Here is a 15,135-nt window from a genome sequence, read left to right on the forward strand (position 1 = left end):
CTCACAGCACATGCAAGATTTGCTAGTGCTTCGTGAAATCTTTTCGTAAAGAAAAAAAAAATGAGAGGCGCAAATTTAAGAAATCCTCAAGTGCGACCCAAAGCATCTTTACATAGGCCGACGAGGACGACACCAGCATCAGTGGAAGGGAATTCCCAAGGTCTACACGGTGTCTTCTTCTGTTCGATATTTGTTTAGTTTAGTTCATCGTTGACATGGTGACGTAATGATGACAGCTTTTTTTTTTTTGGCATGGCGTACAGACGCACACAATGAGAACCGGAAGAATCAGCTCCAAATGAAATAAATAAAGAAAAAAAAAGATCTTCGATGTATCAAAATGAAACCCGAACGTTGCCGGAATGATGGTTGGTTTGGAGCATAATTTCTGACGTGGGCACGCGCTTCCGTCGGGGCTCCGCGAAGACGACGCCCCTTGTCAAAAACGTGCGCTAATCGGTGGGAAGCCGTCCAGCATTGTTCATATACTCAGTCCCGTCGGTATCAATCTTCTTTTCACGCACTTGTTTTGCCTACACGCGTCTTCTCAGCGGAAGTGGTGCCTTACACGTCCGCTCCTCTTTGTGTTGTTTCGTTTTTGTTTTGTTTTTCCAGCACGCAGCTTTGAGCAGACGAGAACGCAACGTACGTCAACCGTGCAGCTTTTCACCTTGCAGCGGCCTCGCGTTTCGCTAGCGCGAGTCAGTCGGGCGCGGCGCGAGCGATCGGCTGGGGTCACTCGCGTTACGAACGCATCCAGACAAACACAACGCACGCACTGAAAACAGACACAAGGCTTCTCCTGTCAGCTGTGCAACCATTACGCCACCGCCTGCCGAGCACGTAGGCACCTACACGCTGCTGTTCCTTCCGCGCTCGCAACTCGGTGAAGGAGCGAAAATAAATTAAGGAAGAGAGGGAGAGGGAAAGAAAAAAAAGGAGGACAGCTTGTTACTTTTTGTCCCAGAATTGAACAGGCACCGATTGGTGCCTATATAAAAGGGCGCGCAATCAGATCGAGCGTGTTTCCGCCGGCGGGAAATTTTCTTGCTGCTGCCCCGAAAAGCCCAGCGCACGCACGCAAGGCACCGCTCGAAGTTACTCGTTGGTAATGGAGCATAGGCTAGACCAGACACAGACGGCGCCAGGGCAATGGGAATAACAGACTCGAGAGAGGGATGGAGGGAGAGGGGGGAGGTCTGTCGGGACGGAAGGACTCGAGCGCAGTGGGACAATGAACAACGGGAAAAGAGAAAGGGGGCCTGTATGATGTGTCTGCTGGTTGCGGCGGTGGTGCTGGTTCGGTCGCTTAGACGGAGAGTTGCGCGGCGGCGGCGGCGGGAGAGTGCTTCCACCGGCCACTCGCACGCTGCACTGAGATGCAGTGTAACCCGCAATTTATCCTCGTTTCCGCCTCCAAGCGGTGCGGAAGGAAAACCATTGTACGCTCTCGATCGCGGGTTGCACAGTGAAACGAGCAGCGAGGGGCCTACGTGATCGCGACCAAGGATCGGCCTGCTGGCTGACGCGTTCGACCTCTGCGCGGATTAGAGGCCGCCGCAGCTGCCGCGGCTGTTAGCGGTCGCGGCCTGCCGCGTTTTTTGTTCTTAACGGCGGCTTGACTAGTACGCGCCACCGCTCACGTAGGCAGCGGCAGCAGCGGCAGTGTATAACGCCAGAGAAAACAGCCCCATGAATATTCAGCGGCGCCGTTTACACCACCCCCGTATTTGCACGTTAGCGCGCCGCATGGTGGCTAAAGGGAAACAAACAGCGTCGCTTGAAGCAAGCGCTGCCTTTTACGAGGAAATAAAAAGTAGCAGAAGGGAAACACAAGAGGTGCATAAATCGATTAAAAAAAAACCCCAACGATGTGCTCAATGAGCGAATAACACGGTACTATCTTAGGTTTGGAATGTCACGTACGCGTCTTTCTTTTTCCTTTTTTTTCTCACCAGAGTAAACGCCCACCACGGCGTTTTTTACGAGGAAGATATATAACTCATCGGCCATCATCACCTCGTGTGCTCGCTCGTAGGCAAAAGAATACACGAGAAAAAAAAAAAAGCACCGGCGGAAATTAAGGACAACGTGCGACCTTCTCTTGTGACATTCACCCTGTCTGCGCTGAATCGCGAAGCCCCACCCATCCTATTTGCGTCAGGAAGCAAAACAAAAGCACAACGGCAAGAACACAATTAAATTACCGCGGCTTCGCTAATGAGGTGGTTTCGTAAGCGCTCTCGGTACGAAATGTAAAAAAAAAAGCAGATTGACCAACCATGCTTTTCCCTACGAGCGGACGCCTACACGCACGTGTCCTTCAACAGCCGACTTCGGCTTCTGCGAGGCTGGCGCCGCCATCTTGGACTGCTGTATTTTGGGGGGCCTTCTGAGTGCAGCACTCAACGTACGCTGTTATCGTCAATCCGTGGGCAAAAAAATACCCGCGCGGACCTGTCTGACGTAGAGCCTACTTCCACCACGATAAAGCAACGAGAAAGTGTTCGTATATACCGACTACCACGTTCTATTTAAAAATGTGTTTCGACGCTATTGCGCTCATCCAGTGCCTAAGCTAAAGTACACACGAAACGCCATTTTGACTCACTGAGTTTAATTTCCCAGAGCAACATCTGGCCTGCAAGAGGCGTCGCCATTTGAGGGCTCCGGGTCAATTTAGAGCATCTGGAGTCTTCTTTAATGTTTAGTTACATCTAAGCACACGAGCGTCTCTACAATCCACGACAATCGGAACTCAGGCAACGAGACTGGGGATCGAACCCGCGTCTTCGCGCTATATGTAGAAGAAGAAACGTAGCCTCTGAGCTGCCGATGAGGGTAAAGATAACTTTCAAATAAAAGGTGACACGAAACAGTGTGATACACTCTCACTAGAATGCGATGCAAAGCACGGTATCTCTAAGCGTCGGCGAGCATACAAGTGCGCTTCACTTCGCTTGAATGAAAGGAGCAAAAACAATTATGCCCAGTGAACTGATCTGCGTTGTAAATGGCGTAAGGATGCCAATCGTGTATAAATCCATGTGATTTTCGTTTTGTTTTCTTGGCTCCCTATCGATCCTGCTTCGGTAGAGCTCCGGATGCGCGAGCCCTTCGCTTTTCCCCCTCGCCGCCTCCTAAGCCGGACAAGTTTTAAACTTCTCCTTAACGCGTGCGCGTATACACCCCCCTGAAAGTGCCCGCGCAGGAGTGGGGGCGAAAAAGGAAAAAGAAAAACCCAAGTGCGCGACACGAAAGCGAGAAAAACTTGAATTGCCGCACCCTTTCAGATCGTTGAAAAATCTGACTGCAACTGGACTCTGCCGACGTGAGGCCACGCTGCTTTGTCGGCCACGGCTAGGAGGGGCCTTTACGAAGCCTTGTTTTTCGCGTTGGGACGGCCGACAACGCCACGCGCGATGACTGCGGTTGCGAGGAGACCCTTCAACGCGTTCTTTGCGACTGTCCTCGCTGCAGTACATGTACCGAGACGATAGTTCGCAACTGCGCTAGGTCGCTTTGATCAATGACCATTATCGGAGCGAACCATTTTGGAATACCGACCTCATAAGACATCGCAGCAGAGTGCGACGCAGGCACTTTTACAGTTGTTAAGGACCACATACCTGTTGCACATAACAGTTTTAGCCTGAATTGGTGTTCACTGCGCTGCACGTGATCACGTGCAGTGATCGTGACCAGCTGTGATCGTGTGTCTGTGCCATCTCTCCGTACTTTCTTCTTATCTTTCGACCTCCGCCTTCCATGTTCGGCAGCGTAGGGCAGCAAACCGGATTTTGCTATCTGGTCAAGCTCGCTGCCTTTCTTCTCTCATCCTTCGCTCTCTTTCTGATTACGACACCTAAAACTTCAATTGCTTCTCACGTCAGTGTGGTCTGTCACCCTTTCGAGGGTACGTGACTACGATTTTTCGAGAGTATGCTGACAGTTGTACGCAAATTTTAACTTCTGTCTAGCCCTCAGGCTAATCGTGAGCTTTGGTTAATTCGTACGCATGGAAGAGGCGGAAAAAAGAAAAAGAAGGTAACTACGTGCATTTTAATATACATGTCTCTCAGGAATGCAGCACTCGCATCTCAGAAATGCCACCAACGTGCCGCTCTGTCATCTCGTCTACACTAACATATGCAGAACGACACAGTGTGTGGTTTTTTTATACGAGGACAACGCTGTATGATTGAACAGTGATCTGGAGTAAAATGTTAAGCTTGTAAGCTAACCTGTCCGCTTAGCATTACACACACACACTCTCTCTCTCTCTCTTTCGCTCTCTCTCTCTGACCTGAGAACATGAAAAATTTAAATTACCGCGTATTGGTAGTAGCTTGTAGGACACTGTTTTGAATGCGTACGGTGCATGCGCGCGTTTCTGTAGAAATATATTTCCGTGCGATTATGGGGTCTAACGCCTCGAAACTGCACAGCGTGTCATGAGGGATGTCGCAGTGGAGTGCTCACTATTAATTGTGAAGGTTCATTAACACGCACCGAAACCTAGTCAAGCGAGCGTTCCTGCATTTCGCCCCTAACCGAAATGCGGCCACCGCGGCCTGGTATCGAACCCGCAAGCAAGTGCTCAGCAGCAGAACGTTACAGTTAGTGCGCCAACGCGGCGGGCCTGTATAAAATTTATTACGAAGTGGTAGTTTTGCTGCATAACGAATAACATATATGAGTACTGGTGCAATAAGGCGCCAATATGATGTAAGTTTCGTAACTTTTTCAAGTGTGAACAACAACAAAATTACGAAACGCATTCACTTTTACTTTTGGAGTCCGGACCTCCACGCGCAGTCGGTAACGCATGAAAGCCTGATGAGAGACAGCGTTCGGTCCTTCTTTTCCTGCTTGTGACGTGCATCTCTGCCAGGCTTAACAGGAAGTGGGTTTACGCATGCGGAAAAAAACAAAACCATCGCGGTGACTACGTGCTGTGCGTACGTCGCTTTATTTGTTCATAAGCGGTCGACAAAATGTCATTCGGTCAATGCACTGCGTTGTGCTACAGTTTTGCGCTTACCTCGTTTCGCATTGGTCTTAATTTCGAGCTCAATACTGTAGCTTTTTTTTTATAGTCAACCACACTGTGCTCTTGAGGACGTACGTGCACGGTTGCCTACGTGAGCCGCAGGCTCAATTCGGGGAAAGGGATTTTTATTGATTTATTATTCTTTTTTTTGTTGAACGCTCAGCGTCTGGCGGATTTCCGCGGCGAGGCTTGGCTGAAAGCACTGCTTCAACATTCCATTCGCGTTCAAAAGACCATACACAAACTAGCGACTTTTTTTCACATGATATCTGCGCCATGCAGCCTACTACTCCGCGGCGCAAGATTCATTATGAAGGACAGCTGTAGATCTGAAGCAGAGAGTGTGGGTAGGGCAGAGAATTCACACCAACGAAGCTCTGACAACATACAAAAGAGAGACAAAAGGAAGGGGAAAGGCAGGGAGGTTAACCGGATGGGTAGATCCGGTTTGCTAGAAAATACAAAAATAATTAGGTGGCTTACAAGCCCGAATACGCACAAACAGAGCGTCATTGTAAACTTGGAAGCTGTAGTAGGAAAACGGGGATACTGTGAACTAAATGTTTTAATGAACCTAGGTCATGAACACACAAGTAAAAAAAACAGTGAAAGAAAGGCATTTTGGCTTTATACAAGTAAATCGCTTTGCTTTTCGAAGCTAAAGCTTGTGCTTCAATACCTAAACGCCGCAAGCAATAACTTGAACATTCCAATGAGAGGGTGGCCCTCGCTTCGAGAACAAGGAAAGCATAAAACGCCTTAAACTGCGTAAAGTTCTCCACCGACATAATAATAATATTTGGGGTTTTACGTGCCAAAACCACTTTCTGATTATTAGGCACGCCGTAGTGGAGGACTCAGGAAATTTTGACCACCTGGGGTTCTTTAACGTGCACCTAAATCTAAGCACACGGGTGTTTTCGCATTCCGCCCCCATCGAAATGCGGCCGCCGTGGCCGGGATTCGATCCCGCGACCTCGTGCTCAGCAGCCCAACACCATAGCCACTGAGCAACCACGGCGGGTCCCACCGACATGAGTTACGCTTAATAACAATCAAGAACTTACGCAGCCTAAGAAAATAAACTTGAAGTATTAATGTCCTGAGAAACCAGATAACCGATAACCTGGATAGAGCGACAAAGTTGTCTGTATGCATATGAAGGACACCTACCACGCTACTCGAGTTTAAAAGTTAACGCTCATTTAAATTCCTAGTTGTTGAACTAGAATTCCGGCTACTGATTACAAATTCTATCACTCGTCCTCCAACAATTCACCTACTTGCATCCTGCACTAGTGCCGTCAGAAAGCCGCATACGTGTCAGTTTTCGTCCGTAAATAAGACGCTATGACAAATCGCTGAACTGACAACAGTCACTATCAAGGCAGCAACCATCGCTGCTTTTTTGGAGGCGAAATTGCGTCAGTCCACATGAACGCGAGTCGCGCATGTAGTGAACAATGGAAAATCTATGATACTCCTGCTGAAATCCAGAGGAAAAATCACAGTATGGCCCGTCATGTGATGCGTACAGCTGGCAACCAAAATTCTGTTATAACCAATGTGGTGTTTTGTTTTGGCAACTAATTGCTGAGGACTGAATGTCATGGGAAGGAAAACGAAGCTGGTGACGACCGCGTAATATACATACCAATGAGACAAGAAGGCTAGTGTAAGCACGTCCAGTAGACTTCGTGCAACAGACTGTTTGACATGGCCAACTCTGTGGCAGGTCCCGAGCTTAGGTCAGCGGTGACCTGCAGGCGCTTGGGTCACGTCAACCCTACGACGAGCGTAGCGCTACGTACGTTTTCTCGGAGACGCGGCCGCCGCGGGCCCGCCGTACGGTACCTTCGCCTGGGAGCGCGTCAAGTCCAGCGCGCTCGCACGGGAGCAACCAGGCGCAGAGCACCGCGCAGGAGCCGAACCACGTCTCTCCTCGCGCGGCTCCCTGTCGTCGTGCGTCGGAGCAGCTGCCGGTTTCTCGCGACGGGAGCCTCCTCTTATATCGGCGGCGACGCAGGTGCAGGGCCCGGTTTTATCAGGCGGTGCACGGCTGCACTGCTGCTGCCCTGCGCGGGCGAGAAATGGCTCTTGCCTGCGACGAACCCTCGCTCTTTAATGATCAATAATCGCCCAGCGTCGCGGCACGCAGCCTTGACACCGGAGAGAGCTAAGTGCCGGGTTGTTTGCCTAAGCCGACCAAACTATCAGTGAACGTAAGAACAAGTGTACGGGAACGGAGGGCAAAACCAGCCGGATGAATTTCCGCGTGAGTAGCTCGAGTTAATCGCCGCTGTCCGTAAACGTACGCTTGTAGAGGCGATGGCTCGCGCGTCTGATATAGAGTTAAGAAAAGGAGGGGCCTAATTAAGGTTGTCAACACTGACGGTCAGACAAAAAGCGAGAACAAAAAAAGAAGGAAAAGAAAGAAAAAGAAACCCGAAAGTTGCTTGGTATGAGCGCATGTCAATGTGAGGGTGCGAAACAGGCACATATTAGAAAGAGCCGCTGTCCGGTTTATGAATTCAAGTCACGGATCCACGCTTCTCTTGATCCAATTGCATAATATTCAGAGATTACTTTCCTATACTCTACATATGTTTGGTCAGAAATTAGGAATACGTTTTCAAGACGGCTCAAATGAGTTGTGTGACCAAGAAGACCTTACGCGTACTTTCTTCACGTGCGCTAAGAAAAGCGACCCATATTTCATTCTGTGAGGCGATATCTCCAATTTCAACACCGATTCGCGGCTACGAGGAATAACAAATCGCTGCCGACGTTCTTCGAATCGCAGCGTTCCACGCCGGAGAATCTGTGAACCAAATTAGGAAACGGGCTCGCCTTAGTGGCCGCATTTTCGCTTTCTCGCGCTCGTTTTTGCCGGAAAACTAAAACAAACACATTCGGCGAGGGAGGCGGAATTTCCTCGGAGAGGGGGAGCGAAGAAGCGCGTGGATTCAGTGCGACCACCGATGGCCGCTCCGGACACGTGACTCATTCGGTGTTACAGCATCACCGAGGAAGAAGAAGCCGCAGAGGAATCGCGGAAGAAGTGGGAGGGGTGACCCCGGAGAGAAGTTGTAACGCGTTCCTCTCGGCTGGCGCGGTACGCCGAAGCGGACGCACGCGCGCGCGACACACGCGGCTTTGACGCGCGCGTCGACGTCTCGCTCTCGCGACGGCCGCACCAGTGCGCGGGGAAAGAGCCGCGCGGGGGAGGGTGAAGACGAAGGGGTTGCAGGGGCGGCCCAATCGCGAGGCGGCGCGCGGGGGAAGGGGGTAGTGCGCTCGCGCGGCAAAGGGGAGCTTTCAAAAGCGGCGCCGGCTCAGGGGCCGTCAGGCTGTGCAGTGCTCCGCGGTGCCGCGATGATCATGCATGCCGCTGCCGGGATGCCGGAACCTGGTCGTGGTGCTCCTCGCGATGCTCCTTCTCCTTCTGGTCGCCGCCTCGCCGAAGGCGCGCGCTGCTCCGGCGGCGGCGTCGTCGCGCGGCGTCGACGCCAGCGCCGAAGATTCCGACGACAACGCGAGCAGCGACAGCTCGCAGGAGACGACGGTGCGCCGGCTGCGACACGGACGGGCGCGTGCCGCCGCGATCGCTGCTAGTGCGGACGCCGATGAACTGGGCGAAGGCTCCTCCTCGTCTGAGGAGCAGGACAGTGGTGGTGGTGGAGGGATGGTGGCCGACGACCCGAGCGACGCCAACGAGGCCGTCAAGCACCCGCGCGGCACGAGCCGCTACCTGCAGCTCTACTGCCGCACCGGATACAACCTGGTCATCCACGCCAACGGGAAGGTCAACGGGACCAGGGAGGACCGGAATCGATACGGTCAGTGCACGGCTCTGTGCTCCACCGCAGTTCTCACTCTGAGCACCGGTGTGCAGGTCGCTTTGATATTGTGCGCTGAATTTCCGCCGACCGCCGCCGGTCCCGCCGAAGAAGCCGACTGACGAATGCCGCGACAACCAGCATGTGATAGCGCGGAGGAGGTGGCGGTCGTCTGTGTCAATGCTTGACGCAGTTGATTGCCGATCTGCATCACGTTTTTTTCTCTTCTTTATCCAGTGTTGGCCTTGATGCATTTACGCTGCATTGGCTACTTAGCTTCTCGTCGCAATAATTACTCATGACCAGTCAGCTATATCTTCTTTGCGCATCCATATATTTCAGCGCCCACTGAGCACAACAGTGGATCGAGGCCGTATGCCTTGACTGATACTGATACGGCCAAGATTAGCTGTAGAGCTCCACGTTCGCCAGATTACGACGTAATACTGACAGTAGTAGAATTCGAAGCGAAGTTTTTTTTATTTCCTCCGACAGCAACTTGTCGGCATCAATAGACGGAAGTTACGATAAATTGGTTCTCGGCGTGCCCTCGTGGGTCCTCTTTGGAGTTCATCCTGACGGCAGTTGTCGCCGGTCTCGATCGTTCGCCGGTGACCCCTCGCGTCTCCCCGGCTGTTTTATCGCTCTCGCTGCGACGGCACCTTGGACGCTCCCCTGCAGCACGTAGCACGCAGCCAAATGCCGACGCTCGTGGAGTTAGACCAGTTCTCGTTCTTCAATTTTGCTTCCCCTGCGCCTTCTTTATTGTTGCACCGCATGGCTTTCGCGTTGTGCGGTGCGGCACGCCTGCCTTCCCCCCCTCCAGCGTTATTTAATTTTTTTTTTGCTTCTCATTTGTGAGGCGAAGCACGAACGGCGCTCAGCTACAAACTACGGTACGAAGACTACGGCGAAACGATTTCTTTTTAATTTAATCGTGAACCTTACCACTTGGTATAGGAACGAACTCAATATGCTCACCATGTGCGCGCGACCCGGGATGCCTGGTTTGCGCGCGCGTAGTCCGGAACTGTTCATGAGAACTCGCGCGAGCGTTTTATGCTTATATTGCTGGTAGGCGTGCATATATATATATATATATATATATATATATATATATATATATATATATATATATATATATATATATATATATATATATATATATATATATATATATATATATATAGGGAGAGAGAGAGAGAGAGTTGGGCTTCTATCCAAAGTGAAAGCTTATGCCTGGACACCGGGGCGGGTCTACACACAATCGTCGCCTTAGGTATATAGTAGCGAGTTGGTGACCCTGCCTGGCGAGTCGAGCAAGGTCGGCGCGCTCGCTTTCAAAGGAGGATGCATTGCGTGCCGTCACTTGAAATGGCGCTCGGCTGAACTAGTTCGCCGCGTTTTATTACTCTGTGCATATCCCAGAGGCGGTAAACGGAGACGAGGTGACCTCAATACATGCTAACCTGACGACGGCGCACGTCACCTGCACGCGTCCTAACCTTATTGCTTGAAGCGACCTGCGGCGTTTTACGGCTAATTTAGGCTGTCAGAATTCCGAGTGACGTGCTTCGGTGTCCAGCCCAACGCGAGCAACAGTGAGGTTTCTCGGCGTACTGACGTCAGCGTGTTACGCAAACTTTAGCACGCACTTTACTAACTTCGTTGTTTGTTCTTGCTTACACATGTTTCCCCCCCCCCTTTTTTTTTTACAACTGTCAAACTCTTTTATTGTGTACGGAACGGTGATGCAACATTTTTCACATATACGTCTATGCACCCGTTTCATTTTTTGCTCTTTTTTTTTCAACTATTGATTACCCGCGCGAAAAGGTCGGGAAATCCCGATGGTCCCATTTTGCTACGAGGGCTCGGGGAGGTCGTGGCATCGGGGAGAGTGCTTTCATAGGCGTCGGTCATGTCGAGCAGAGTCCATTAGTTACCTCAGCGCTACGAATGCGAGCCGCTGAAGCAGAAAGTACCGACGAAGTGGAGCTTAAGATGAGGGAGGATCGGGGTCGGGCGGCTTATCTTTGATGAATGGCGCAAATACAATTTACCGACGGCAGTTATCGTGACACGTGTTTCAAAACTGATAGCAATCCGCGCTTTCGCTGCATTGGCAGTCCCTCTCCATATCGCCGACGCCTTTTCATTTCATTATTTCATTCCTGAAGCAGAGGCTATCTGGTGTCCGCGACGCAACCTCTTTACGCACTCTATAACGCAGCAGCTACTCCACGTGTTCGGGATACAACGCTGTGTATCGTGCCAGCGTTCGCACAAATGCTTTTCGTTGTACGCCCGGTTCCGATCATACAGTTGGTAATTTGGCCTGTTTCATCAAAGCGGGCGATGGAGAACTAACTCCACGGGTGAGGTGCATCAGAAGAACGGGAAGGGGAGAGGAGGAACTGCTGACGGACAAGAATGTGTTCGAGAAGAGACGCGGCTGTTACGAAAACCGCAGGTGTATGTCATAATCACTTATGAGGACTACGTTTATTTTCCAGAAAATCTTCTTTAGATAGCGACCGTAGTGTCGTATTTTGAAGCACACACTTCTGAAGTTGGTGATAACAGTAATTATCTATTTTCTGACATTCATGCACGTCGATGTTTTGCTCTAGTTTATTCTCTCGACATCGCTTCTTTCCGTCGAGCGAGAGGCTGAAGACTTTGCCTCCCATTAATGCGTTTCTTGTTCGTTTAAATATTTCTATAGTCTTGCTTTGTTATCGCAACAACTTTTGCCAGAACGACTTCGTCTTTGGCACATATTTCTGAATCTGGCGCAAATGCTGCTTATAGCCGCTTAATGCTAAAGAATCTTTGGACGTGAATCTGGCATGGTGTTGGGCTGCTAAGCACGAGATCGCGGGAGCGAATCCCGGCCACGGCGGCTGCATTTCGGTGGGGGCGAAGTGCGAGAACACGCATGTTTACTGCGGTGTTCCTCATAATCAAATCGTGGCACGTAAAACTCCGTACTCTATCCGTGACCCTGGTGTCATTTGACCTGTCGTTCTTTGTCTCGTGCCGCTTTTCATTTGACTCGTTTATCGTATACATAACGGTGATGCAATATTTCGCACATACGCTAATGCAGCCGTTTTATATCCATAATATATCCGTGACCCTGGTGTCATTTGACCTGTCGTTCTTTGTCTCGTGCCGCTTATCTTGTTGATACAGGAGGGCGCAGTTCTCGTAAGTATCTCTGAGCCGACCTACTTCTCAATTCTAGGTAGCATTCTCAATATACCGAACACACCGGGCATCTTCGCGTCCTTTCCGTTGGAACCTCCGGGGGTTAAACCTGCGCGTGAGACCCAAGGAACGACAATCGCGGCCTTTACATACAGAGGGGCTTTGATGACACCTCCATTCCGCGAAGTCTATCGCTTAACGCAATCCCTTGTTTGACACCGTATGACCTTCAAATTCAGGTTGTTGTTATTTTTTCATATTTATTTCAGAAGATTGAACGAAATGTTACAACGTTTACCTGTACACGGCCGGTCTCGACGCGCGCGCGCTCTCTCCGGCCCTGACCTGTACTAGTGAATTGGGAGTCACTAGTGAATAGCTAGTCGCTCGGTGACTTTCTACTCCACGAGATGTTCCAGTGACGCGCGGGCGCCTGCTGTCGGCGTGCAGCGGGGCCCCTTGTGTTGCGAACGACCACAGCGCATGCCTCATTCAGCAAGCCCGTGTTGTTCTGATTAAAAAATTAAATACTGGAATTTTACTTTCCAAAAGCACAACATGGTTATCAGGCACGCCGTAGTGGGAGTCCCCGGAAAAATTTTGACTACCTGGGGTTCTTTAACGTGAATCTAAATTTAGGTACATGATCATTTTTTTTCTTAATTTCACCCACACCAAAATGCGGCCGCCGCTACCTCAAGCTCGACAGAGCAACGCCATAGTCGTGGCGGGTCTGTGTTGTCCTGCTTTCACTGCTGAGATCAGATCTCAGGCCAATACGAAAGTGCTAAGGCTGGTTTAGAAAAGCTAATTTGTTTTAAAAATGCGGTTCGCAAACATTTAACATGTTTTCTGCCCATATGTAAACGTTGGTGATACGAGAGAAAAGAAACACATTGCGGAGCGCATTCACTTGTGGACGTCACCTGCATTTTGGTTTGCCAGGGATGTTCACAGGAATTTCTCTTTATCTGAGTGATAAAATGTCAGTGTTCGGGTGCAGCACCACGCGCTCCAGGTCGATGTGATGCGCTCTTCACCGCATTGTACATCTCCGCCTACAATGCTGAAAACCTCGAACCAGCGCTTACATTTAAATTGAATTCAATTCTGTGGTTCTGCGCGCTTATGCCACCATGTGATTATGAGACAGGTCGTAGTGGGGGACTCTGGGTGTTTTTTCATGTCGCCCTCATCGAAACGTGGCCGCCGCGACAGGGATTTGATCCCGCGACCTCGTACTTTGCAGCGCAGCACCATAGCCGCTAAGTCACCTCGGAGTCTTTGTTATATAAGGATAAATTTGACCTCGTTTAGCAGCAACTATTCGCACTTAGAGCATAACTGATTTATGAGTGGAAATGTGCTGAAATTTTAGCAGGTTATAGCCGATATTCAGTGCAGCTTAAGTACGATATGTTAGAAGAAATGGCAACCGTTATCTTTAATGCCTGTCTTTCGTAATCGCGATGAGATATGTTATCATGCAACTCATCCGGCACACTTTATTTCGTAAAGTATGGCGAATTTTGCAATTAGCATTTAATAAACACTGCGGCCATCGATGTAGGCTAACGCCACGTTATACAAAGTGCACGTATCATATGCGCCTTTTGAGTACCTGCGATATCGCTTTCATGAAATTCGTACTGGTGCTATTTTGAAATGAACCTGTACTACGTTTCATCTTATTTTTCGCGGGAGAAAGCCTTAGCGGGTTTACAAAATTATCTGGCTTACCCTGTCGGAGCTGGAAAATCGTTCTGGCAGAATCCCTGCAAGAAAAAAAAGTGTGTTGAATGCGTTGGCCAACTCTATACACGTGCGCGACATTGCCTTAGTGTAGACACCGTGATCATAATCTACATTTGTGAGACGTCTTGATTTTGTAGCGTTTGGCGCCTCATGGCTGAGGAATTGACGAGCATTTTCTAGAGATGAAAGAGTAAATCCTATCCATTTTGCAACAGACACATCATTTTCAGCGGCTTTGGCGACTGAGGAAACGCATATGTGCAATTGGAAAGCAAAGTAATCTGAGAACTGAAATGTTGTATGACAGCAATAAAGAACCGTGCGTTGTCTCATATCATCGACAAAAAAAAAATAAAGAAAAGAAAAGAAGAAGTAAGACGAGACAATGTCTTGTGGTTATTTGCGCTCATTACGTCACTTCTGCACGTTTAAAATAACGACATCTGTGTGCCAGGTTCATTGCGGACGCGCGTAAGCCTACCTTTATATATACACGGCAGCTGCGCCCATTTTCACTTTACGTAAATACGCCTTGCCGAGTTTACTCCCAGTTGTACCCATGTGCATCAAGCACATGTTGCCTCAAGCACATATAGCTGCAAAATTATAAGTCGGGCACGCTAATACACGAGCGACAGTCACACACACGCATGCAGTTTGTGCACAGTTGAAGACTTTGCATCCTCAACGTATCACTTAAGCTTAACAAATATTTGGTGCGCGGGGACGGATATCTGGACGCGAGAGCCGAACGTGGGGACATATAGTGACTTTCCAGGCTACGGGTAAGGACTTTTAACTACGTGCCGATCTTCGGCACGCCCGTACGTTGACCTGTCCAGTACGTGCAACCCCTTCGGCACACGGATGTTCCCTCAGGCAGAGCGTCGTTTCATACCCTCCACTGCGCGATGCAAAGAAGGTCTCAGTTTGTTCTGCGGGCTCTCGAAAGAAACGTGGCGAGCGTGGTTTCAGGCGGGCGGGGGGTTTCGGTGTTGGCCGGCGCGCGCGTGATCGATACGCTGGGTTTAACGTCCCTCCCTTCGCCGCCGCACTGACCGCCGCCGCACACTCATATGTGCACTCGAAGTCGTTTGCCGACGTTCGTGGTTGTGGCGGTCTTGCGGTGTAATCCCACTCCCTCCCCACCCTCCTTTGAGAACCGCGGATTGCCGCGTCTGCGTGTGCCGCTACTGGCTGTACTCCTATACACGGGCTACTCGCAAGATTCTTGCGGACGCAACGCAAATACGCGTAGTGCTTCGGTGGTTCGCG

General features: G+C 50.2%; 2 protein-coding genes across 11 annotated transcripts in view; one reads left to right on the plus strand and one right to left on the minus strand.

Moving 5' to 3' along the window:
• LOC135915296 (uncharacterized) overlaps positions 1–15,135 on the minus strand; it is a 186,158-nt gene that overhangs the window by 82,830 nt on the left and 88,193 nt on the right. For 6 of the 10 annotated variants that reach the window (XR_011514663.1, XR_011514669.1, XR_011514662.1 and 3 more), the window contains one exon: positions 13,846–13,880. The exons of 3 other annotated variants lie outside the window; for them this stretch is intronic. Coding sequence is in view for 2 of the 7 variants with exons in the window: in XM_070539187.1 (XP_070395288.1) it covers positions 13,846–13,880 (35 nt within the window). In the remaining 5 variants the exon portion in view is untranslated. Of the gene's footprint in view, positions 1–6,864; positions 7,021–13,845; positions 13,881–15,135 lie in introns of those variants that run through there. One more of the 10 variants, XR_011514666.1, reaches the window with a different exon arrangement.
• Positions 8,386–15,135, plus strand: part of LOC135915295 (fibroblast growth factor 9-like) — a 109,990-nt gene continuing 103,240 nt past the window's right edge. Inside the window, exon 1 of the mRNA XM_065448339.2 lies at positions 8,386–8,892. Within this exon, the coding sequence (XP_065304411.1) occupies positions 8,439–8,892 (454 nt within the window). The 5' untranslated portion in view covers positions 8,386–8,438. The remainder of the gene's footprint in view (positions 8,893–15,135) is intronic.

This window comes from Dermacentor albipictus, chromosome 5, assembly GCF_038994185.2.
Source record: "Dermacentor albipictus isolate Rhodes 1998 colony chromosome 5, USDA_Dalb.pri_finalv2, whole genome shotgun sequence".
Taxonomy (NCBI): domain Eukaryota; kingdom Metazoa; phylum Arthropoda; class Arachnida; order Ixodida; family Ixodidae; genus Dermacentor; species Dermacentor albipictus.